A 25,169-nucleotide genomic window follows, 5' to 3' on the forward strand; every position below is an offset into this window, starting at 1 on the left:
GGCACTACCTGTGCTCTTTTCCAATTATTTGGAACCTTCTGTTCCTCTAGAGACTTGCAGTACACGGCTGTTAGAAGGGGGCAAGTTCTTTCGCGTACTCTGTGTAGAATCGAATTGGTATCCCGTCAGGTCCAGTGGACTTTCCTCTGTTGAGTGATTTCAGTTGCTTTTCTATTCCTTGGTCACTTATTTCGATGTCAGCCATTTTTTCATTCGTGCAAGGATTTAGAGAACGAACTGCAATGCGATCTTCCTCTGTGAAACAACTTCGGAAAAAGGTGTTTAGTATTTCAGCTTTACACGTGTGATCCTCTTGTTTCAATGCCATCATCATCCCGGAGTGTCTGGATATGCTGTTTCGATCCACTTTCTGATTTAACGTAAGACCAGAACTTCCTAGGATTTTCTGTCAAGTCAGTACATAGAATTTTACTTTCAAATTCACTGAATGCTTCATGCATAGCCCTCCTTATGCTAACTTTGACATCGTTTAGCTTCTGTTTGTCTGAGAGGTTTTGGCTGCATTTAAATTGGCAGTGAAGCTCTCTTTGTTTTCGCAGTAGTTTCCTTACTTTGTTGTTCAACCACGGTGGGTTTTTCCATCCCTCACAGTTTTACTCGCCACGTACCTGTCCAAAACGTATTTTACGATTGCCTCGAACTTTTTCCATGAACACTCAACATTATCAGTGTCGGAACAGAAATTTTCGTTTTGATCTGTTAGGTAGTTTGAAATCTGCCTTCTATTAGTCTTGCTAAACAGATAAACCTTCCTCCCTTTTTTTTGTATTTCTATTTACTTCCATATTCAGGGATGCTGCAACGGCCTTATGATCACTGATTCCCTGTTCTGCACTAACAGAGTCGAAATGTTCGGGTCTGTTATCAGTAGGTCCAAGATGTTATCTCCACAAGTCGGTTCCCTGTTTAAATGTTCGAGGTAATTTTCAGATAGTGCACTCAGTATAATGTCACTCGATGCTCTGTCCCTACCACCTGTCCTGAACATCTGAGTGTTCCAGTCTATATCGGGTAAATTGAAATCTCCACCTAAGACTATAACATGCTGAGGAAATTTATGTGAAATGTATTCCAGATTTCCTCTCAGCTGTTCTGTCACTAATGCTGCCGAGTCGGGAGGTCGGTAAAAGAGGAGCCAATTATTAACCTACCTCTGTTGTTGAGTATAACCTCCACCCATAATAATTCACAGGAACTATCCACTTCTAACAGCGACAAACACGCCATCACTGGTTGCATGCAATCTATCCTTTCTAAACACCGTCTGTGCCTTTGTAAAAATTTTGGCAGAATTTACCTCTGGCTTCAGCCAGCTTTCCGTACCTATAACGATTTCAGCTTTGGTGCTTTCTATCAGTGCTTGAAGTACCAACGCAGCTTCGACAGTTTACAATTACAATACCGATTGCTGCTTGGTCCCTGCATGTCCTGACTTTGCGCCACACCCTTTGAGGCTGTTTCCCTTTCTGTACTTGCCCGAGGCCATCTAACCTAAAAAACTGCCCAGTCCATGCCACACAGCCCCTGCTACCCGTGTAGCCGACTGCTGGGTATTTATGGTGTTACCTGCATTTGCTGTTATTTGTATGGACAAACATTTAAGGTAGTTATTGATCATGTTTCCCTCAAGTGGCTATTGAAATTAAGCAAGTTTAATTATGAGATGGTGCATAAACCTGGGAAAGTGCAGTCATATTACGTAGAAAAATGGGACCTCTGCAAACACTAGGATAAACGCAATTGTCAATCTTCTGAAGACAGTGTTTGGAACAGCAGATGACGAAAATACTCTAAATTTAAACAACATACAAGAAGCAGCGGACGTTATGAGTAGTAAGGTGGACAGAACAAATTGTACAGGAGTTGGCAATGGGTCCAATGCAGTACACTAAAAGAACTATGCAGATTATAAATAACGATCTTATGAGGGTGCAGAACCAACTACAGGTCAAAGAGGGGCACACAGTTGCAGCCAGACAGTTATGTATTTTGACAGATAATATCAACGGTGCAACATTGGAGACGTGAACAATGGAGGAATTTGTTTTTCATGCAATACAAGGATAGCTAAGCGGTACACTATTGCCATCGCTGCAATTCTTAGCAGGACCCCAATAAGTGCAAAAGGATTTTATACCTGAGCCAAAGCATACAGCAAAACCAACTTAGGTCAGCTTAGCAGTATTTTGTCACATTAGCATTTGAAGCGGATGGAGTGCGACTACATGTGTCAATACGTTTTTTGGTTGTAGGCTTAAATGCCCAGTATCACTGTAATATTATACATCCTTACCTTGTGAAACGGAGCACAGCAGGAAAATGGGTACAAGTGTCCATTAGTCAAGTAATGATAATTTTAGAGAACAGAGAAACATAAGTGCTGATGTCCAGCGATGAGAATGGGATTGCTAGCAGGAGAGTAGTACAGTCGGTTCAACCAGGGTGGTTCAGATTGACACACATGTATGCGAGGTACGAATGTTCCTGGGGAAATCCAAAGCAACAGAGTTGGTGACAGTGTTAAAACTCAAAGAATATGTGTGACATGGATATATTTGTTATACACTCTGGAAATCATAATTCTGAATTACTATAAAAAATGAAAGCCATGGAGTATGTCTAAAATGGAATTAAAAAATAGTGGAATCTTAATAAATGGAAACCGTTGGCAATATAGCCAGAACAACATTTTACTTATTGGCAGAGAAAAACAGTAGCCGAGTTGACACATCCTTCATTGTTTTTGCCAGAGAAAGAGAGATACTGCCAGTCCAAAATCTAATACACTCAACCCGGACACCCTTTTGTCAGTAGACCAACTAACAGCATCACAGAAGGGGCAGATTTCCTCTGAACAGATTTTACAACACACCCAAAAGTATTGGGGGGAGGGGGGGGGGGGGGGGGGGAAGCAGCGTAATCACATTATAAACATAAGCATTTCAGCTCCAAGTACTATAATGGTTCTGATCACCATTTGTGTAACTTAGATTTGGTATAAGGAAAAAAGCTATACAACACCCGGAATTATCTGTGCACATGTTGAACATTTCTCAGCATGACAATATGACAGGAAATACTACGGAGTAGTTAGAGTGAGTTATATGTCTAGGTACTAGGAACTAGGAATAAGGACCCAATTATGAACTAGAATTATGTTTTAAGGGGCATAAGATTTGTGAGATTGACTTCAATTTTTATAAAGGGATATCGCATGAAGGATAGATTAATAAGACATGTAGACTAACAGGTTGTTGTTGTTGTTGTTGTTGTTGTTGTTGTGGTCTTCAGTCCTGAGACTGGTTTGATGCAGCTCTCCATGCTACTCTATCCTGTGCAACTTTCTTCATCTCCCAGTACCTACTGCAACCTACATCCTTCTGAATCTGCTTAGTGTATTGATCTCTTGGTTTCCCTCTACGATTTTTACCCTCCAAGCTGCCCTCCAATGCTAAATTTGTGATCCCTTGATGCCTCAAAACATGTCCTACCAACCGATCCCTTCTTCTAGTCAAGTTGTGCCACAAACTTCTCTTCTCCCCAATCCTATTCAATACCTCCTCATTAGTTACGTGATCTACCCACCTTATCTTCAGCATTCTTCTGTAGCACCACATTTCGAAAGCTTCTATTCTCTTTTTGTCCAAACTGGTTATCGTCCATGTTTCACTTCCATACATGGCTACACTCCATACAAATACTTTCAGAAACGACTTCCTGACACTTAAATCTATACTCGATGTTAACAAATTTCTCTTCTTCAGAAACGATTTCCTTGCCATTGCCAGTCTACATTTTATATCCTCTCTACTTCCACCATCATCAGTTATTTTACTCCCTAAATAGCAAAACTCCTTTACTACTTTAAGTGTCTCATTTCCTAATCTAATCCCCTCAGCATCACCCGATTTAATTTGACTACATTCCATTATCCTCGTTTTGCTTTTGTTGATGTTCATCTTATATCCTCCTTTCAAAACAGTGTCCATTCCATTCAACTGCTCTTGCAAGTCCTTTGCTGTCTCTGACAGAATTACAATGTCATTGGCGAACCTCAAAGTTTTTACTTCTTCTCCATGAATTTTAATACCTACTCCGAATTTTTCTTTTGTTTCCTTTACTGCTTGCTCAATATACAGATTGAATAACATTGGGGATAGGCTACAACCCTGTCTCACTCCCTTCCCAACCGCTGCTTCCCTTTCATGTCCCTCAACTCTTATAACTGCCATCTGGTTTCTGTACAAATTGTAAATAGCCTTTCGCTCCCTGTATTTTACCCCTGCCACCTTCAGAATTTGAAAGAGAGTATTCCAGTTAAGGTTGTCAAATGCTTTCTCTAAGTCTACAAATGCTAGAAACGTAGGTTTGCCTTTTCTTAATCTTTCTTCTAAGATAAGTCGTAAGGTTAGTATTGCCTGATGTGTTCCAACATTTCTACGGAATCCAAACTGATCTTCCCCAAGGTCTGCTTCTACCAGTTTTTCCATTCGTCTGTAAAGAATTCACATTAGTATTTTGCAGCTGTGACTTATTAAACTGATAGTTCGGTAATTTTCACATCTGTCAACACCTGCTTTCTTTGGGATTGGAATTATTATATTCTTCTTGAAGTCTGTGGGTATTTCGCCTGTCTCATACATCTTGCTCACCAGATGGTAGAGTTTTGTCATGACTGGCTCTCCCAAGGCAATCAGTAGTTCTAATGGAATGTTGTCCACTCCCGGGGCCTTGTTTCGACTCAGGTCTTTCAGTGCTCTGTCAAACTCTTCACGCAGTATCTTATATCCCATTTCATCTTCATCTACATCCTCTTCCATTTACATAATATTGTCCTCAAGTACATCGCCCTTGTATAAACCCTCTATATACTCCTTCCACATTTCTGCTTTCCCTTCTTTGCTTAGAACTGGGATGCCATCTGAGCTCTTGATATTCATACAAGTGGTTCTCTTTTCTCCAAAGGTCTCTCTAATTTTTCTGTTGGCGGTATCTATCTTACCCCTAGTGAGACAAGCCTCTACATCCTTACATTTGTCCTCTAGCCATCCCTGCTTAGCCATTTTGCACTTCCTGTCGATCTCATTTTTGAGACGTTTGTATTCCTTTTTGCCTGCTTCATTCACTGCATTTTTATATTTTCTCCTTTCATCAATTAAATTCAATATTTCTTCTGTTACCCAAGGATTTCTATTAGCCCTCGTCTTTTTACCTACTTGATCCTCTGCTGCCTTCACTACTTCATCCCTCAGAGCCACCCATTCTTCTTCTACCGTATTTCTTTCCCCCGTTCCTGTCAATTGTTCCCTTATGCTCTCCCTGAAACTCTCTACAACCTCTGGTTCTTTCAGTTTACCCAGGTCCCATCTCCTTAAATTCCCACCTTTTTGCAGTTTCTTCAGTTTCAATCTGCAGTTCATAACCAATAGATTGTGGTCAGAATCCACATCTGCCCCTGGAAATGTCTTACAATTTAAAACCTGGTTCCTAAATATCTGTCTTACCATTATATAATCTATCTGATACCTTTTAGTATCTCCAGGATTCTTCCAGGTATACAACCTTCTTTTATGACTAACAGGAAGGTGTGTAAATTTGGGACCAGTTTTATAAAGGATGGGGAATGTTGCACAGTAGAGCAGTAAGTCAGTGTAGGAATACAATTTTGTAAAAAAATGGCCTAGAAGTCACTAAATGGGGCGCATCTGCCAGTTAAGCTACAGTGTCTTAACCAAATGTCAACTCGGGAGACCCAAAGTACAAACAAGCTGGGAGCCAATTTCATCCGACTATGCAATAGGGAAGCCAAGAACAACCGATTCAGCAGTTTGACAACAGTGTGGAGCAGATAGAACGTCGCTGAATGCAGCAACTTCACCAGGACATGTCTGAAGAATGTCTTTCAGGGTGCAAACTTCACATAAAGGAACATTTCTGAAATCCTGAAGTTAAATGCTAGAGAAACCGAGAGCACTGACAGGCTCAGACAATAAGAGTACTCACTGTCACCAACGTGGGGGATCATATCATCACCTGCTATAAAACCTCCACCCTCCTGAGGTCATTCTACGAGTGAGGCCATTCAGTCTGCATCACAAATACAGATGGAAGACCAGCTCTATTAAGTTGCATGATGCTCTGGTGAATTCAACAAGTGTCAAGCTGCCACCAACTTGGAGTCCACTGCTACAAGTCCAGGCACAGAGGGAACTTCTGATCTGCACGGTGCAGTCCTGCCAGTCACAACTGTGACTGACTGAGGATGGGGGCTGGGCCGATCTACCATGGATGAAGAACCAATCTGCCCATCTGCAAGCTGTCCAACTCGGCCCATGGATGCCTGCATCACCACCTCCCTGGCCGTATGCTTGGATCGACACTCGGGATGTTCTTAGGGTCGTTGTCGGGTCTTCTGCGTTCCTCAGCGGTCACTTACGAGCCACATCGAGCTTTCGAGCAGTGCAGGCTCAGCACGGCCACTGAGAAGAAGTATAGTGATTGTAAAGCTTTTGCCAATAAATTACTGTTAACTGAATGATGTTTCATTAGTGCTCCATTTTTCACACAGTATCTACATATACTGACAAATGTTCTGGCAGATTTATATCACTGTACATCACACAATCTGTGAGATATGACATCATAAATGTAGAGAAACTGCCACAGCAGCACCATATTTTGTTTTACTACTTCTTAACTAAAGAATATATTCACAACACATTTCACAAACATATTAAAAGAGAATTATATAAAACCATGGGCATATTCCAACACTTTCAATCAACTAATCAAGAACTTCCAGAGGTTAGTGATTAGGAACATTTACATTTTCTATTTGTTTGTTCTTCATAGCAAATCTCTGGAAGTTCTTGACCGATTGAGTTGACATTTTGACACGGTGTTACATTCTCGTATGGGAGCGTTTTTATGTACCTATTTTTGTAAAAAATCCTCCTCCGTCTTCAATTTAAGCATATCATATGCGAAGGTATCTCAATCACTTATAGCAGTACTGTTGTCATAATACTGTTGATCTCATGTTGCAAATATACAGGGTGTTACAAAAAGGTACGGCCAAACTTTCAGGAAACATTCCTCACACACAAATAAAGAAAAGATGTTATGTGGACATATGTCCGGAACCGCTTAATTTCCGTGTTAGAGCTCATTTTAGTTTCATCAGTATGTACTGTACTTCCTCGATTCACCGCCAGTTGGCCCAATTGAAGGAAGGTAATGTTGACTTCGGTGCTTGCGTTGACATGCGACTCATTGCTCTACAGTACTAGCATCAAGCACATCATCAGTACGTAGCATCAACAGGTTAGTGTTCATCACGAACGTGGTTTTGCAGTCAGTGCAATGTTTACAAATGCGGAGTATGGATTAGCACGGGGCAATAGCCGTGGCGCGGTATGTTTGTATCAAGACAAATTTCCAGAATGAAGGTGTCCCGACAGGAAGATGTTCGAAGCAATTGATCGGCGTCTTAGGGAGCACGGAACATTCCAGCCTATGGCTCGCGACTGGGGAAGACCTAGAACGACGAGGACACCTGCAATGGACGAGGCAATTCTTCGTTCAGTTGACGATAAACCTAATGTCAGTGTCAGAGAAGCTGCTGCTGTACAAGGTAACGTTGACCACGTCACTGTATGCAGAGTGCTACGGGAGAACCAGTTGTTTCCGTACCGTGTACAGCATGTGCAGGCACTATCAGCAGCTGATTGCCTCCACGGGTACACTTCTGCAAATGGTTCATCCAACAATGTGTCAATCCTCATTTCAGTGCAAATGTTCTCTTTACGGATGAGGCTTCATTCCAACGTGATCAAATTGTAAATTTTCACTATCAACATGTGTGGGCTGACGAGAATCCACACGCAATTGTGCAATCACGTCATCAACACAGATTTTCTGTGAACGTTTGGGCAGGCATTATTGGTGATGTCTTGATTGGGACCCATGTTCTTCCACCTACGCTCAATGGAGCACGTTATCATGATTTTCATATGGGATACTCTACCTGTGCTGCTAGAACATGTGCCTTTACAAGTACGACACAACATGTGGTTCATGCACGATGGAGCTCCTGCACATTTCAGTCGAAGTGTTCGTACGCTTCTCAACAACAGATTCGGTGACCGATGGATTGGTAGAGGTGGACCAATCCCATGGCCTCCATGCTCTCCTGACCTCAACCCTCTTGACTTTCATTTATGGGGGCATTTCAAAGCTCTTGTCTACGCAACCCCGGTACCAAATGTAGAGACTCTTCGTGCTCGTATTGTGGACGGCTGTGATACAATATGCCATTCTCCAGGGCTGCATCAGGGATTCTATGCGACGGAGAGTGGATGCATGTATCCTTGCTAACGGAGGACATTTTGAACATTTCCTGTAACAAAGTGTTTGAAATCACGCTGGTACATTCGGTTGCTGTGTGTTTCCATTCCATGATTAATGTGATTTGAAGAGAAGTAATAAAATTAGCTCTAACATGGAAAAGAGAAGTTTCCGGACACATGTCCACATAACATATTTTCTTTCTTTGTGTGTGAGGAATGTTTCCTGAAAGTTTGGCCATACCTTTTTGTAACACCCTGTATATGGCTTGCTCAGGTGTCAGGAAATCATCCGACTTATTGGTGTACGCACCGGACAGGAAAACCAAAAATAATGTGCATTCCAAAGCACTTCAATAACATATTATTAAACCACACACCTATTTTCTTTCTGTGGCTTTGCAACACGTGCCACATAGAGCTAGAATTTTGATAAATTTTATATGCGGCTACAGAATTTTAGATGTGGCTAGTAAAGTTAACTTTCAAATTTTAAAAAAGTAAAATGGGACTTCACAATTTTATTTTATTTTATTTTATTTTTATTTTTTTGAATATGTCGCAATTTCCAATTCCTTGCCCAGTATCTGCTAACAACATCTCAAAAACTTTTGCACCATTTGAGGGATCCTAGAGAACGATGCATACTCTGTAGGGCAGCAATTTTACTTTTAGTATTGAAGTCGTAAATTTCCCAATTCCTCCTATACTGGCATGTAAGTGTAAGAATCCAGAGTTCCCCAAAAGAGCTTCACTTAAGAACTTTGCACATTCTTACACCACATGATTGTACCATATGGGAATATTAACTGGAAGTATGCAAGCAGTCCCATATGAGGGTCACACAGTAATAGAGGTTTCCCAAGGGCAAAGCAAGTGGAAATGGGCTTTTTGGTTAACTAACCTACCTTAGGTTATCATCATCCTCGATAGCTAGGAATTTCACACATGCAGCTTCATTTAGTGAGTGCCTACTGATCTCTACTTCTGTTAGCTGTAACTCATTTTTATTTGTTTGTGATTACATAATATGGTTTTTAGGTACTCGAGTTGCCCAAAAAGTACGCTTCCCTATTTTATTTCTCAGAAAAAAAAAAAAAAAAAAAAAAAAAAAAAAAAAAAAAAAAAAAAAAAAAAAAAAAAAAAAACTTTGTCCATGACATGCAGGCTGGTGAGTTCGGCTGGTACATCTTGACAACACTCGCACTGGATTACAATGCACACCGCAGTATCTTGCTAGTCCACAGCCAGTTAGCACTACAACAAAGTGTGTGCGTTTGTGAGCTGCACTCTGTCATTCATTGCTCCCCCTCCCCAGCAAAATTAGTGTCTCCTGTCTATATACATCAAGATTTAATGTATGTCTGTGGAGAAGGATGTACAAGCATTCATTCAAGTGGTTCGATGCTGGCATATACAATTTGATGACGACGATGTGCATGACGACAGTGCACAAGGATGTACACCACCGTGGCATGTGATTATGCTGCTGCTGCTGCTGATGCAGCTATTGCAATTCGCAATATTGTGAGGGACTGTTGTATTACCACTGAAAACCTTCTAGTGTGACTACCTCCTGGGGCTGCATTCGAACACTCATCCATCACAAAGATCCTGACAAACCATCTTCACTACCACAAAGTCTGTGAGAGATTGGAGCCACATTTGCTGAGCAATGTCCACAAGCAGCAATGGATGGATTTGGGTAGAATGTTTCTTGAAATGCATCAGAGGGGTGGAGAACTGCTCCAAAACGGGCAAACATCACACATTCGGCACAGGAAGTTATAGAAATTATCTTTGGGGACTGTCAGAGGATTTTGCTCATTCACTACCTGCATCGCTACACCAATATGAAAGCAGAGGGGTACTGCAGTATCTTGAGGAATCAGAGCGCCATCAAAAGAAAACATCCTGAACTTTTGTCTTGCAAAGTTCTCTTCCCTTGTGGCAATGCTCAGCCTCATACTGCTCAAATGACCCAGGCCGAGTTTGGAAGATTGATCTAGGAAGTGTTCCCGCTCTTCCGAATCCACCAGACTTTGCCCATGTGATTTTCACATGTTTCCCCAGCTGAAAGGTTACTTTGAAAATAAGTACTTTAACACTGATGATGACGACACATCGACAGTGAACAGCTGCTTATGAGCATAGTACCCGACCTAGTTCAACAACGGTTTGAAAAACCTTGTCACTTCCCTAAGAATGCTTGAAAAAAAGATAGTGACTGTGTAGGAAAGTAACAGAAGAGTTTTATAATGTCAATAAAACTATTTCAAGAAGATAAACTGTGTAAAATTTTTTTTATAAAATAGGAAACTATCATATTCGACAGTCCACATATAAAGTTGTTAGCTGTGAACCTGCTATAAGCATGTTTGATTATGTCCTGTCTATACCTGGTACTGCCATGTACAGATGTTTATGAGCAAATTTGTACCATCAGCAAACATCACATTTTTGAAGATACCTCCAATGTCTCTGGTGACTCACTTACGCAGCTTGAGAACAGGAATGGGCAAGGTGTCAACTTCCTGATATACTACTCGTGTCATCACAATGGCAATTTCATTGAGTTGTGAGCACCATTTGTTTCATGAAGGCAATACACACACAGAGCAACAGTAATATGTAGGGGCTGGAAAATTCGAATTTTGTGACAAATGCATGCAAATTACTTAACAGAAGCTATTTAGTAGCGAACTGTATCCATATGAACTCTACTATCAGCAACAGTCTGAAACAGCTCTATTTTCCGCATATGAATATTGAAAATTTAACCAATTTTCAGTTACTGGGATTGATCATCATCTGGCAAAGCCCAATTTGGAAAGATAATGCATGTAAGAACCTGTATGCAAAATAGTGTATGAACGCAATGACGTATCAATGCACACAATGATCTGGACAACTGTGGATGGTCGAGTGGTCTATTTACAATACACTCCACGTAATACAACATAGTAGTACTGAGCCGTGGGACCTAGCATTTTAAAACAAAAAAATGCTATGAGTTTATTTGTTAGCCAAATCTCAATAGATGGTATAATGAAGAAACTTTTAACACGGCGTATTATGTGGCAGATGTTTTGAACTGTGGTCAGAGCGAATGGTGCCAGAGGTTAACAATACTCTGCTAACCTCAAAAAGCAACTGCACGGTAGGTGTCCCTGAATGCCTTTTGTTTTGCATTGCTCATTGTTTTCTACCACGGATTTTGATTACCACACTTACAACACCAGAAGAGATCGGCAATGTGTCAGCCCTGCTGTAGGCGGCGGCTGCTGCTGCTGCTGCTGCTGCCCTGCTAAAGGGAGACAGGGCTCGTTTTCCTGCACCTCTCCTCTCCCGTCTGCCAGTCAAAATTCTAGTTTGTTTACACTCACGGCTATCTACCACCATAGCCAATAGTGCTATAGTGACTGAAAAACAAAATCTGTAACACTTTTTGACTGGGCTGAAATCCTCTTCCTAATGTAAAAATAGAATTTCTGTACGTTTGGTTCTAATTCTACATTACGTCCCTTGTCAGTTCAATTTGTAGCGTTGCCAAGTACGGGTCACAAAGCTGTGAATGTCCACGGAAGGTCGAAATTAATAGTCTGCAGATTTAGTAATAGTTAAATTGGGTGGGAAAAGACAAGTAATGTCCAGAAACACCTTAATTTGGCAACGCATTCAGTTCACTGGTGGGAAAATGCTGCTACTTTTCGGCAGAAAAATCACTCTTGAAAGCTTAAATACTGCCAGACCAAGAAAACAAAGACCATTTCGGAACAAAAAGTATTGCTGTTTCTGCAAAAGCATACAATCCAGTCAATAAATTCCCATCTAATCATTTACAAAAACAAGAAAATAGATGCAAATTTTGACAAAATGGTGTGAATTTTACCACAAATAGATTCAAATTTTCCGGATGCTAATAATATGTGTAGTGCTCATCACAGGAGACACCATATTTAATGTTTTCCCACTCTCAATTTACCATCATTCCTGTGATGAACCTATATTTTCTGTTGTTGGTTCATGCTCCACACATGGAACAGTTAATGCCTTCACCACTATAATTTTGAACTTCCTTTGTGAAATTTTACGACCTATACAAACAAAGACTTTGGCTACGTCACAGGATATGCCAACGGGGTAAATCATCTTGTTTAGTTCCACCAACCCGAGTTTTTTAAAACTAAAATGAAGCTGTCACTAACACAAAAGCTGGTATGAACAATACAGTGCTTAGCATTATAGTCTTAGTGAGGACTGTGTGCCCTTAACACAATCCAACAGCTGCCTTGCCCAGCCAATTATAGGGCGGATATATAGTTTCATGTGGAGTATCACAGAGCAATTTCCCATTGCATTGTGCACATGCAGAAATGATACAGCCAGGGGTGCGGAGGACACAGTTTCTACTTCTCTTATCTTATCTTATCTTATCTTGAAACACAGGATGCTATCACTCTTGCTTGTTCATTTAATAGTTCGTGCTCCCTTTATTTCATTTATTCAAAAAAGTAAATTTGAACTGACCAGAAGTCTGGTTTGAACACTGTACTGTTTTGTTAGGTATGGTCCTGGTAGGTGCAGTACCCCCAGCTTCCTTTAACCGACTTACCAGCCAGTTATAAAGGAGCCTACATTTAAGGTGGACAGTACAACTTTGCATTTTTCACATCGAGAGATCATTACCAGAGGTGAATGAAGTGATAACTTACAGAAAAGTTCTTAGTACCAACTGGGGTTGAACCCCAGACCTATTGATTTTTAGCTTGACAGTTATTCCCTAAGCCACCAGGTCACACATTATAAACACCATATTGGTAATGTGTGTGTCAGCATATGCACACTACTGTGCGAGAGCCCTTTTCTCCTTATCTGTTCTAGATTGCGATTGCTCCAACACACACTGTAAATGGTACAATGAAGTTGTGCTTTACAAACCATTCTCAAAATAATTGTGATGATATCCTGAGTCCCAGAATGCAGTCACTATTGTTTTTACCTTTACCTTCACCTTCACTGTTTTAACACAGCAGTGCCAGGTTCATACCCATTATGCTTCAGCTTTGTCTAACAAATTTTTGGGGACATCAAATATGGCACACCTACAGCACCCTCAGACTTTTCATATGAACTATCATTTAACTTTAAGATCACAATTTATTCAGCTCTGTGCAAGGCAGGATAAATCACCACCACCAAAAGCGACAGTTCACGGTGGAAGGGAAATGTGTAACAATGAATGTTCAAAATTAATGAGCACGTATACTGATAAGAACTTTCAAGTCAAATTTGTGCGTTACAGATCATCTAAAATTCTCAAGTTCATCAACAACAATATTATGAAAAAGATAGACTGGCCTCCTCCTATCTCTGCCTCAGTGATCAGACAGTGGAGAAGGCATTTGGCCTGAAGCTCACATGTTTAGCAGTCTTTTGTTTTGCCTGCCTGTGACTCAGCATCTGTTATGTACGGCGAGTAGCAATCTACCCTTTTTGTAATACTGTTGCTATTCCATGCTGGATTTTCCACTGTTTGAGTCTACCAACATTCTCTCTATGTGTAACTGCTGAGTTTGGTGGCAATATAATGAGACAGCTAGCTTACTTTGCAGATAAAGATGCTGTAAGAATAATATTTTTTCCACCACATTTGAACCTTACGTATGTGACTGTTTAAAAATGGAAAATCTGGGATGGAATAACAACAGTATGAAATGTGATACACTGCTACTCACCACATACAGGAGGCACTGAGCGGCAGACAGGCACACTGAAAGAAGACTGATATTTTCATCTATCGGATAAGTTCTTTATCAGATGAAGACAAAACACATACACAACTTCTGATTACAGGAGACACATATGCATAGCTCAGACACTGTTGTCTGCAGGTATTAAGGTCTGACTACGAATGGTGAGCAGTGATCTTGGCTAGGGTGCCAAGTGGGGATACAGAAGAGGCATGGTGCTAGGAAGAAGAAGAGGAGGAGGAGGAGGAGGAGGAGGAGGTGGTTAGAGATAGGGATGGGGGAAACACAAAGTGCTGCCTGTGAGAGTGCAGGAATATGGCAGTTACAGAATAGTGGACTGTTAGGTGCAGCAGAAGTTAAGCTGTGCTATGGGGTCAAAGGAAAGAGGAAAAATGAATTGTCCTTCCTCCTACTCTGCTTCTCCATCTCTCCTCTTGTCCCTATAGTACAGCCTATCAACACTAAGCCATCTTGCCTCCCCCCCCCCCCCCCTCCACCACACCTCTGCACACGTGCAGATGCCAACGGACAGCACTAAAGTGTCTTCCCCACCTCTACCTTGGTACCCCTGGCCAAGATTGCTGTTTACGACAGTCAAGCCTTAACATCCAGAGAGAACAGTGGCTGTGTGTGTGTGTGTGTGTGTGTGTGTGTGTGTGTGTGTGTGTGTGTGTGGTTGTCTACATCTGAATACAAACATAGTCAAATAGCTGATAATATCTAGCACCAGTGCATGATGGGAGTGGCGACTGGGTGGGGGTTAGGAGGGCTGGGGTGGGGACGGGGAGGGACAGTATGGTGGGAGTGGTGGACAGTCAAGTGTTGCAGTTTAGATGGAGGGCAGGAGAGAGAGTGCAGAGGGGGGAGAGTGTAAGTACTGGAAAGGAGACAAATTAAATGACTGGGTGTGGTGGTGAAATGACGGCTGTGTAGAGCTGGAATAGGAACAGGAAGGGGGCTGGATGGGTGAGGACAGTGACTAACGAAGGTTGAGGCCAGGAGGGTTACAGGAACGTAGGATGTATTGCAGGGAAAGTTACCACCTGTGCAATTCAGAAAAGCTGGTGTTGGTGGGAAGGATCCATATGGCACAGGCTGTGAAGCAGTCATTGAGATGAGGGGTATCATGTTTGGCAGCGTGTTCAACAACAAGGTGGTCTACTTGTTTGTTGGTCACAGTTGGTCAGTGGCCGTTCATGCGGACAGACAGCTTGTCGGTTGTTATGCCTACATAGAATGCAGCACAGAGGCTGCATCTTAGCTTGTAAATCACATGACTGGTTTCACAGGTGGCCCTGCGTTTGATGGGATAGGTGATGTTAGTGACCAGGCTGGAGTGGCGGTGGTGGTGGTGGTGGGAGGATGTATGGGACAGGTCTTGCATCTAGGTCTATTACAGGGATATGAGCCATGAGGTAAGGGATTGGGAGCAGGAATTGTGTAAGGACGGAGGAGTATACTGTTTCGGTTCGGTGGACGGCTGAATACCATGCTAGGAGGGGTGGGAAGGATAGTGGGTAGGACATTTCTCATTTCAGGGTGCAACGAGAGGTAATCGAAACCCTGATGGAGAACGTAATTCATTTGCTCCAGTCCCGGATGGTACTGAGTTACGAGGCCTGTGGCCTGTGGCCGGACTCTGGGAGGTGGTGGGAGACTGGAAAGATAAGGCACGGGAGATTTGTTTTTGTATAAGGACGGGAGGATAAATACAGTCAGTGAAGGCTTCAGTGAGACCCTCGGTATATTTTGAGATGGGCTACTTGTCACAGTAGATGCGAAGACCACAAGTGGCTAGGCTGTAGTATGGACGGGACTTCTTGGTATGGAAAGGGTGGCAGCTCTCGAAGTTGTGGTTAGTAGGTTTGATATGGACGGAGGTACTGATATAGCCATCTCTGATGTGAAGGTCAACATCTAGGAAGGTGGCTTGTTGGGTTGAGTAGGACCAGGTGAAGCAAATGGGGGAGAAGTTGTTGAGGTTCTGGAGGAATGTGAAAAGGTGTCCTCACCTTCGATCCAGATAGCAAAGAAGTCATCAATGAATCTGAACCACCTGAGGGGTTTAGGATTCTGGGTTTTTAGGAAGGTTTCCTCTAGATGGCCCATGAATAGGTTAGCATAGGATGGTGGTATGCGGGTGGCCTTAGCCGTACCTCGGATTTGGTTGTAGGTAATGCCTTCTAAGGAGAAGTAATTGTGGGTGAGGATATAATTGGTCATGGAGACTAGGAAGGAGTTTGTTGGTTTGGAATCCATAGGGCATCTGTAAAGGTAGTGTTCGATAGCAGTAAGGCCACAGGCATTAGGAATGTTAGTGTACAGGTGTCAAACCTACTAACCACCAGCAATGCTCCACTTCGAGAGCTGCCATCCTTTCCATACCAAGAAATCCCTTCCGTGTAGCCTAGCCACTCGTGGTCATTGCATCTGCAGTGAAAAAACAGTCCTCCTCGAAATATACCGAGGGTCTCAATAGTGACGAGCTGGGCAACGTGTGTAAAGGGAAAGGAACTGTGGAGAGTCTGTCGAGGAAATGGTTGTTATCTTTGATATAGGAGGATAGGTTCCGGGTAATATGTTGAAGGTGTTGGTCTATGAAAGCAGAGATTCTATCAGTGGGGGCACAGTAACCGGCCACAATGGGGCGTCCTGGGTGGTTGGGTTTATGGACTTTAGGAACCATGTAGAAGGTGGGGGTGCGGGCAGTGGTAGGGGTAAGTAGAGAGATGGACTCTGGGGAGAGGTTCTGGGACAGATTTGAGTAGTGACGGGAGATCCCGCTGGATTACTGTAATGGGATCACTGTGGTATGGTTCGTAGGTGGTAGTATTTGACAACTGACTGAGTCTTCTGCCACATAATCCTTGCGATTCAAAACAGTGGTGGTGGAGCCTTTGTCAGCAGGTAGGATTATAAGGTCGGGATCAGTTTTTAGATGGTCGACTGCAGTTCTTTCTGCGTGTGTAAGGTTAATTTGCACATTGAGGGATTTGGGGAATGATGTTGAGGCAAGGTTCAAGGTTAAGAAATTCTGGAAGATAACAGGGGGTGGTTTGGAGGCAGTGGGGGTGGATCACGGTTGCATGGAGGAGTGAAATGAGTTAGGCAAGGTTCAATATTGGTCTTTGGTTGAGGCTGATTGGTCGGGTTGGTAGCAAAAATGTGTTTCCACTGTAGGGACCGGGAGAAAGAGAGAAGGTCTAACTAGTCCAGCATGGTTGAATTTGGGAGTGGGGCAAAAGGTGAGGCCTTTGGAAAGGATCGACATTTTTGTGGGACTAAGGCTTCTGGAGGAAAGGTTAATGACTGTGTTGCGGATCTGATTAGGTTTTGGGTTCTGAGTGGTGGTGGGAGGGAGTTTTTGGAAGGTGGCGTAAGTGTAGTAGGTCTGCGAGACAGGGTTTGTCAGCTATGAGGGGGCGTGGGGGAGGTTTGGAGGTTGGTGTAAAAGTGATGGACAGTGGTACTCTGAGGCAGGAGTAGGAAGTGGGCAGGATGGAGAGCTTTTTGAGGTGGCGTTGTGCATGCTGCTCAAGTTCCTGCAGGGCAAGAGTTTCAATGTGTGTTATGGGTTCGAGGAATTTGGGATTACATAGCAGGAGAATTTTGCGGATGGAGAAAAGATACTGCAGGGAGGATTGGGCTTGGTTATGGTTTTGCAGGACTACGTTGGCGAGGGCTAAGGATTGGCAGAATATGAACAGGTGGAGGTCATTGTGGAAGGAGGGGTGGCAACCAGAGATGGGTAATTTGATGTTAAGGCCATTAGTGGGGATTTCATGAGCCAAGCAACAATGCAGCAACAGTATGTGGGACTGGGATCTGGCCAGGGATACGGAAACTTTTCTGTATTGATGCAGAGGGAAATAGCAAGGATCGACGGCGATGCAAAAATGCAAAAAATTATGTCCGAAAAATTATGCAAAAATACACCCAAATACAAGTGAAAATTATGAAAATGGCGAAATGGATGTACAGGGGGAAGGAAAGAGATGCAATCTGAGGAACGCGACGATAGTGGAAGGCGAAAACTCACTAAAATTGGCGAGGAGTCACAAAGGTCAAAGTAGAGAATAACTAATCACTAATAAATATATGAATATTACTGTGGGTAGCAAGTTTGAGGGTGGATAAGTGTAAAGAAGGGGGACGGCAGATGTGACTGGATGAGGTGGATTTAGTGGGTGCGAACAGGGGTGAACGGAGAAAGAGTGTGTGTGTTGTGTATGTGTGTGTGTGTGTGGGGGGGGGGGGGGGGGCTGAGGGGTCTGTAGTTAGAGATAAGATCGTGAGGTACCAGGAAAGTGTGGAAGAGGAATCCCTCCTAAATACCCAGAACCCTATACCCCTCACCTGGTTCAGATTCATTGCTGACATCTTTGCTATCTGGATTGAAGGTGGGAACACCTTTTCACATTCCTCCAGAACCTCAACAACTTCTCCCCATTTGCTTCACCTGGTCCTACTCAACCCAACAAGCCACCTTTCTAGGTGTTGACCTTCACCTCAGAGATGGCTACATCAGTACCTCTATCCATGTCAAACCTACTAACCAACAGCAATGCTCCACTTCGAGAGCTGCCACCCTTTCCATACCAAGAAATCCCTTCCGTGCAGCCTAGCCACTCGTGGTCGTCTCATCTGCAGTGAAAAGCAGCCCTTCTCGAAATATACCGAGGGTCTCACTGAAGCCTTCACTGACTGTAATTATCCTCCCATCCTTGTACAAAAACAAATCTCCCGTGCCTTATCTTTCCAGTCTCCCACCATCTCCCCCAGAGACCGGCCACAGAGGAGCATTCCCTTTAGTACCATCCGGGACTGGAGCAACTGAATTACATTCTCCGCCAGGGTTTCGATTATCTCTCGCCGTGCCCTGAAATGAGAAATGTCCTATCCACTATCCTTCCCACCCCTCCTACCGTGGTATTCCGCTGTCCACCAAACCTACACAATATAATTGTCCACCCTTACACAACCCCTGCTCCCAATCCCTTACTGCATGGCTCATACCCCTGTAATAGACCTAGATGCAAGACCTGTCCTATACATCCTCCTACCACCACCTACTCCAGTCCGGTCACTAACATCACCTATCCCATCAAACGCAGGGCTACCTTTGAAACCAGTCATGTGATCTACAAGTTAAGCTGCAATCACTGTGCTGCATTCTATGTGGGCATGACAACCAACAACAAGCTGTCTGTCCACATGAACAGCCACCGACAAACTGTGGCCAAGAAACAAGTAGACCACCCTGTTGCTGAACACACTACCAAACATGATACCCCTCATCTCAATGACTGCTTCACAGCCTGTGCCATATGGATCCTTCCCACCAACACCAGCTTTTCTGAATTGTGCAGGTGGGAACTTTCCTTGCAATACATCCTACGTTCCCGTAACCCTCCTGGCCTCAACCTTCGTTAGTCACTGTCCTCACCCATCCAGCCCCCTTCCTGTTCCTATTCCAGCTCTACACAGCCGTCATTTCACCACCACACCCAGTAATTTAATTTCTCTCCTTCCCACTACTTACACTCCCCCCCCCCCCCCCCCCCCTCTGCACTCTCTCTCCTGCCCTCCGTCTAAACTGTAACACTTGACTGTCCGTCAATCCCGCCATACTGTCCCTTCCCCTCCCTGCCCCAGCCCTCCATAACCCCACCCAGTCGCCATTCCCATCATGCACAGGTGCTGCTGCTCGCAGTGTAGTTTCAGCTCTCTGAGACTGCAGGTGTGTGTGCAAGTTACGCTTGCGTGTGCCTACTGCTATTACAAGAGTCACTCCTCTTGTACTTAAGTGGGCATTGTGCCTTTCGTATCAAAGGCTTAATGGCTGAAAGCTACGAGTGTGTGAACCTTTTTATTGTGCCTATCACGACCCAGCATCTCCGCTATATGGTGAGTAGCAAGTTTCCTTCTCTCGTATTGTTACATTCCATCCTGGATTTTCCATTGTTTGATAATACCTAGCAATTTCTTTCAGTGTGTCTAGGTTTAATAATGAATTAAAAAATAGGAGTGTGGGTAAGCTACTACAACCAGCGTAGTGAACGCATTATTGTGGCCAAGATAGACACGAAGCCCACGCCTACTACAGTAGTACAAGTTTATATGCCAACTAGCTCTGCAGATGATGAAATTTATGAGGAGATAGTGAAGGGAGATGAAAATTTAATAGTCACTGATGACTGAAATTCGAAAGTAGGAAAAGGAAGAGAAGGAAACGTAGTAGGCGAATATGGATTAGGAGGAAGAAATGAAAGAGGAAGCTGCCTGGTAGAATTTTGCACAGAGCATAACTTAATCATAGCTAACACTTGGTTCAAGAATCATAAAAGAAGGTTGTATACATGGAAGAAGCCTAGAGATACTAAAAGGTATCAGATAGATTATATAATGGTAAGACAGAGATTTAGGAACCAGGTTTTAAATTGTAAGACAATTCCAGGGGCAGTTGTGGACTCTGACCACAATCTATTGGTTATGAATTGTAGATTGAAACTGAAGAAACTGCAAAAAGGTGGGAATTTAAGGAGATGGGACCTGGATAAACTGACTAAACCAGAGGTTGCACAGAGTTTCAGGGAGAGCACAAGGGAACAACTGACAGGAATGGGGGAAAGAAACCAGTAAAAGAAGAATGGGTAGCTCTGAGGGATGAAGTAGTGAAGGAGGCAGAGGATCAAGTAGGTAAAAAGATGAGGGCTACTAGAAATCCTTGGGTAACAGAAGAAATATTGAATTTAATTGATGAAAGGAGAAAATATAAAAATGGAGTAAACGAAGCAAGCAAAAAGGAATACAAACATCTCAAAAATGATCTGCTGTTGTTTTCTATCTACATAAATGATTTTTTGGATAGGGTGGATAGCAATGTGCAGCTGTTTGCTGATGATGCTGTGGTGCACGGGAAGGTGTCATCGTTGAGTGACTGTACGAGGATACAAGATGACTTGGACAGGATTTGGGATTTGTGTAAAGAATCGCAGCTGATAAATGTAAATTAATGCAGATGAATAGGAAAAAGAATCCTGTAATGTTTGAATACTCCACTAGTAGTGTAGCGCTTGACACAGTCACGTCGATTAAATATTTGGGCGTAACACTGCAGAGCGATATGAAGTGGGACAAGCATTTAATGGCAGTTGTGGGGAAGGCGGATAGTCGTCTCTGGTTCATTGGTAGAATTTTGGGAAGATGTGGTTCATCTGTAAAGGAGACCGCTTATAAAACACTAATACGACCTATTCTCGAGTACGGCTCGAGCGTTTGGGATCCTTATCAGGTAGGATTGAGGGAGGACATAGAAGCAATTCAGATGCGGGCTGCTAGATTTGTTACTGGTAGGTTTGATCATCACGCGAGTGTTACGGAAATGCTTCATGAACTCGGGTGGAAGTCTCTACAGGAAAGGAGGCATTCTTTTCGTGAATCGCTACTGAGGAAATTTAGAGAACCAGCATTTGAGGCTGACTGCAGCACAATTTTACTGCCGCCAACTTATATTTCGCGGAAAGACCACATAGATAAGGTAAGAGAGATTAGGGCTCGTACAGAGGCATATAGGCAGTCATTTTTCCCTTCTGTTTGGGAGCGGAACAGGGAGAGAAGATGCTAGTAGTGGTAAGAGGTACCATCTGCCACGCACGGCATGGTGGATTGTGGAGTGTGTCTGTAGATGTAGATCGACAGGAAGTGCAAAATGGCTAAGCAGAGATGGCTAGAGGACAAATGTAAGGATGTAGAGGCTTATCTCACTAGGGGTAAGATAGATACCGCCTACAGGACAATTAAAGAGAACTTTGGAGAAAAGAGAACCACTTGTATGAATATCAAGAGCTCAGATGGAAACCCAGTTCTAAGCAAAGAAGGTAAAGCAGAAAGGTGGAAGGGGTATATAGAGGGTCTATACAAGGGCGATGTACTTGAGGACAATATTATGGAAATGGAAGAGGATGTAGATTAAGATGAAATGGGAGATACGATACTGCGTGAAGAGTTTGACAGAGCACTGAAAGACCTGAATCTAAACAAGGCCCCGGGAGTAGACAACATTCCATTAGTACTACTGACGGCCTTGGGAGAGCGAGTCCTGATAAAACTCTACCATATGGTGAGCAAGATGTATGAGACAGGCGAAATACCCTCAGACTTCAAGAATAATACAATAATTCCAATCCCAAAGAAAGCAGCTGTTGACAGATGTGAAAATTACCGAACTATCAGTTTAATAAGGCACAGCTGCAAAATACTAACGTGAATTCTTTACAGACGAATGGAAAAACTGGTAGAGGCCGACCTCGGGGAATATCAGTTTGGATTCCGTAGAAATATTGGAACACGTGAGGCAATACTGGCCTTATGACTTATCTTAGAAGAAAGATTAAGGAAAGGCAAACCTACGTTTCTAGCATTTGTAGGCTTAGAGAAAGCTTTTGACAATGTTGACTGGAATACTCTCTTTCAAATTCTAAAGGTGGCAGGGGTAAAATACAGGTAGCGAAAGGCTATTTACAATTTGTACAGAAAGCACGTGGCAGTTATTAGAGTCAAGGGGCATGAAAGGGAAGCAGTGGTTGGAAAGGGAGTGAGACACGGTTGTAAACTCTACCCAATGTTATTCAATCTGTATATTGAGAAGCAGTAAAGGAAACAAAAGAAAAATTTGGAGTAGGTATTAAAATCCATGGAGAAGAAATAAAAACTTTGAGGTTCGCCGATGACATTGTAATTCTGTCAGAGACAGCAAAGGACTTGGAAGAGCAGTTGAACGGAATGGACAGTGTCTTGAAAGGAGGGTATAAGATGAACATCAACAAAAGCAAAACGAGGATAATGGAATGTAGTCGAATTAAGTCTGGTGATGCTGAGGGAATTAGATTAGGAAATGCGACATTTACAGTAGTGAAGGAGTTTTGCTATTTGGGGAGCAAAATAACTGATGATGGTTGAAGTAGAGAAGATATCAAATGTAGACTGACAATAGCAAGGAAAGCGTTTCTGAAGAAGAGAAATTTGTTAACATCAAGTACAGATTTAAGTGTTAGGAAGTCATTTCTGAAAGTATTTATATGGAGTGTAGGTATGGAAGTGAAACATGGACGATAAATGGTTTGGACAAGAAGAGAATAGGAGCTTTCGAAATGTGGTGCTACAGAAGAATGCTGAAGATTAGATGGGCAGATCACGTAACTAATGAGGAGGTATTGAATAGAATTGGGGAGAAGAGGAGTTTGTGGCACATCTTGACAAGAAGAAGGGACTGGTTGGTAGGACATGTTCCAAGACATCATCAAGGGATCACAACTTTAGCATTGGAGGGCAGCATGGAGGGTAAAAATCATAGAGGGAGACCAAGAGATGAATACACTAAGTAGATTCAGAAGGATGTAGGCTGCAGTAAGTACTGGGAGATGAAGCTTGCACAGGATAGGGTAGCATGGAGAGCTGCACCAAACCAGTCTCAGGACTGAAGATCACTATCACAACTTGCACACTGCAAATCACAAAGCTGCCACAAAAATCATGAACAAAATAGGCCTACAACTAAACACAAATGCTGAAGCTGAAGTCCCATGAACTTCCTTCTACTCATTTTGTGTCTGGACAAAAATAAGCTTTTAAAATAAAAATGTCTATTAATATTTAGAAGTCATTTATCAAGTAAGACAGTCACCAACTAACAATCCTTTGACAGTTTGTATGAAGCTGTTACATATTAACAATATACACTGTGGTGACAGAAGTCACAAAACACCTCCTACTACCATATCGGACATTTGCTTGCCCGGCGCAGTGCAGCCACTCGACATGTTGCCGGGAGTGCCCTGTACAAATACTGAGCTGTGCTGCCTCTATATGTGCCAAAGTGTTGCCACTGCACGATGTGCACAAACTGACCACTCGAATATGTCCTGTAAATGTTCCACGGGGTTCACGTGGAGCGATCTGGGTGGCCGAACGTTCTTTGAACTGGCCGCGAACGGCAGGGGCCCGACGACACGGCACACTGTTGTCGATAAAAATTCCGTCCTCGTTCGGGAACGTGAAGTCCATGAACGGTTCCGAACTGTCGGCAATCAGTTACATTCCGTGCAAATGCGGCCAACGACGTTATTGAGCCACTGTGAGCTCGCGCGGTGCACCGTCGACAACACGGGTCTGCGGCTCTGTGGCGTGTGCGCCACACTTGAACCCTACAATCGGCACGTACCGACCAGAGTCAGGACTCGTCCGACCGGGCCACAGTTTTCCAGCCATCGAGGGTGCAACCAATACCGTCGAGGGCTGGGGAAAGGCACCGCAAACCACGTGCCGTTAGCGGGGGCACTCGTGCTGGTCGTCTGCTGCCGTAGCCCGTCAGTGCCCAATTTTGCCGCACTGTATTAACAGATACATTCCGCGTACATCCCACACCGATTTCTGCAGTTATTTCACACAGTGTCACTCGTACATTAGCAAACTAACTAATGCTGCCGCTATCCGTTATTAAGTGAAAGCTGTCAGCCACTGTGTCGCCCACGGCGAGAGGTAACACTCAAAATTTGGTATTCGCAGCCTGCTCTCGGCACTGTAGATGTCAGAATATCAAATTTCCTAACATCTTCCAAAACGGAATGTTCCACGAGTCTAGCTCCGACCGCAATCATCTCTGCAACCTATTCGCAGGAATTGCCCGAGCGCCGTCTGTGTACGTGCGTATCACTATCCGACACCTTATGTCATCTAAGAGTAATGACTTAACAAGTTTCCTTGCAATTACTAAACAAGTTTACAAAAAAATTACTTTCTCTCGTCGACGAGAGACAGCCTAGTCACTGCGACACAAAACTGCTTAATAGCTTTTTAAACAGTTGCTCTGCTTTCTCACATAGTGTAAACGTATACACAAATCTTACCTTGTCAACTGATACTTGCTCAACAAGCAAGTGTGAAACATTTTGGAACAGTAGCCGAGTATATCCAAAATCTGTGCTGCGGAATGCGGACCATTCGGGAGCTGGCAGCACGAAGGGGCTTTTCCCTTCCCAGCAGCCCTGCA

General features: G+C 43.2%; 1 protein-coding gene across 1 annotated transcript in view; it reads right to left on the reverse strand.

Moving 5' to 3' along the window:
* LOC126424524 (acid phosphatase type 7-like) overlaps nucleotides 1-25,169 on the reverse strand; it is a 196,203-nt gene that overhangs the window by 8,337 nt on the left and 162,697 nt on the right. Inside the window, exon 9 of the mRNA XM_050087258.1 lies at nucleotides 25,027-25,164. Within this exon, the coding sequence (XP_049943215.1) occupies nucleotides 25,027-25,164 (138 nt within the window). The remainder of the gene's footprint in view (nucleotides 1-25,026; nucleotides 25,165-25,169) is intronic.

The sequence above is a fragment of the Schistocerca serialis genome, chromosome 10 (assembly GCF_023864345.2).
Source record: "Schistocerca serialis cubense isolate TAMUIC-IGC-003099 chromosome 10, iqSchSeri2.2, whole genome shotgun sequence".
Taxonomy (NCBI): Eukaryota; Metazoa; Arthropoda; class Insecta; order Orthoptera; family Acrididae; genus Schistocerca; species Schistocerca serialis.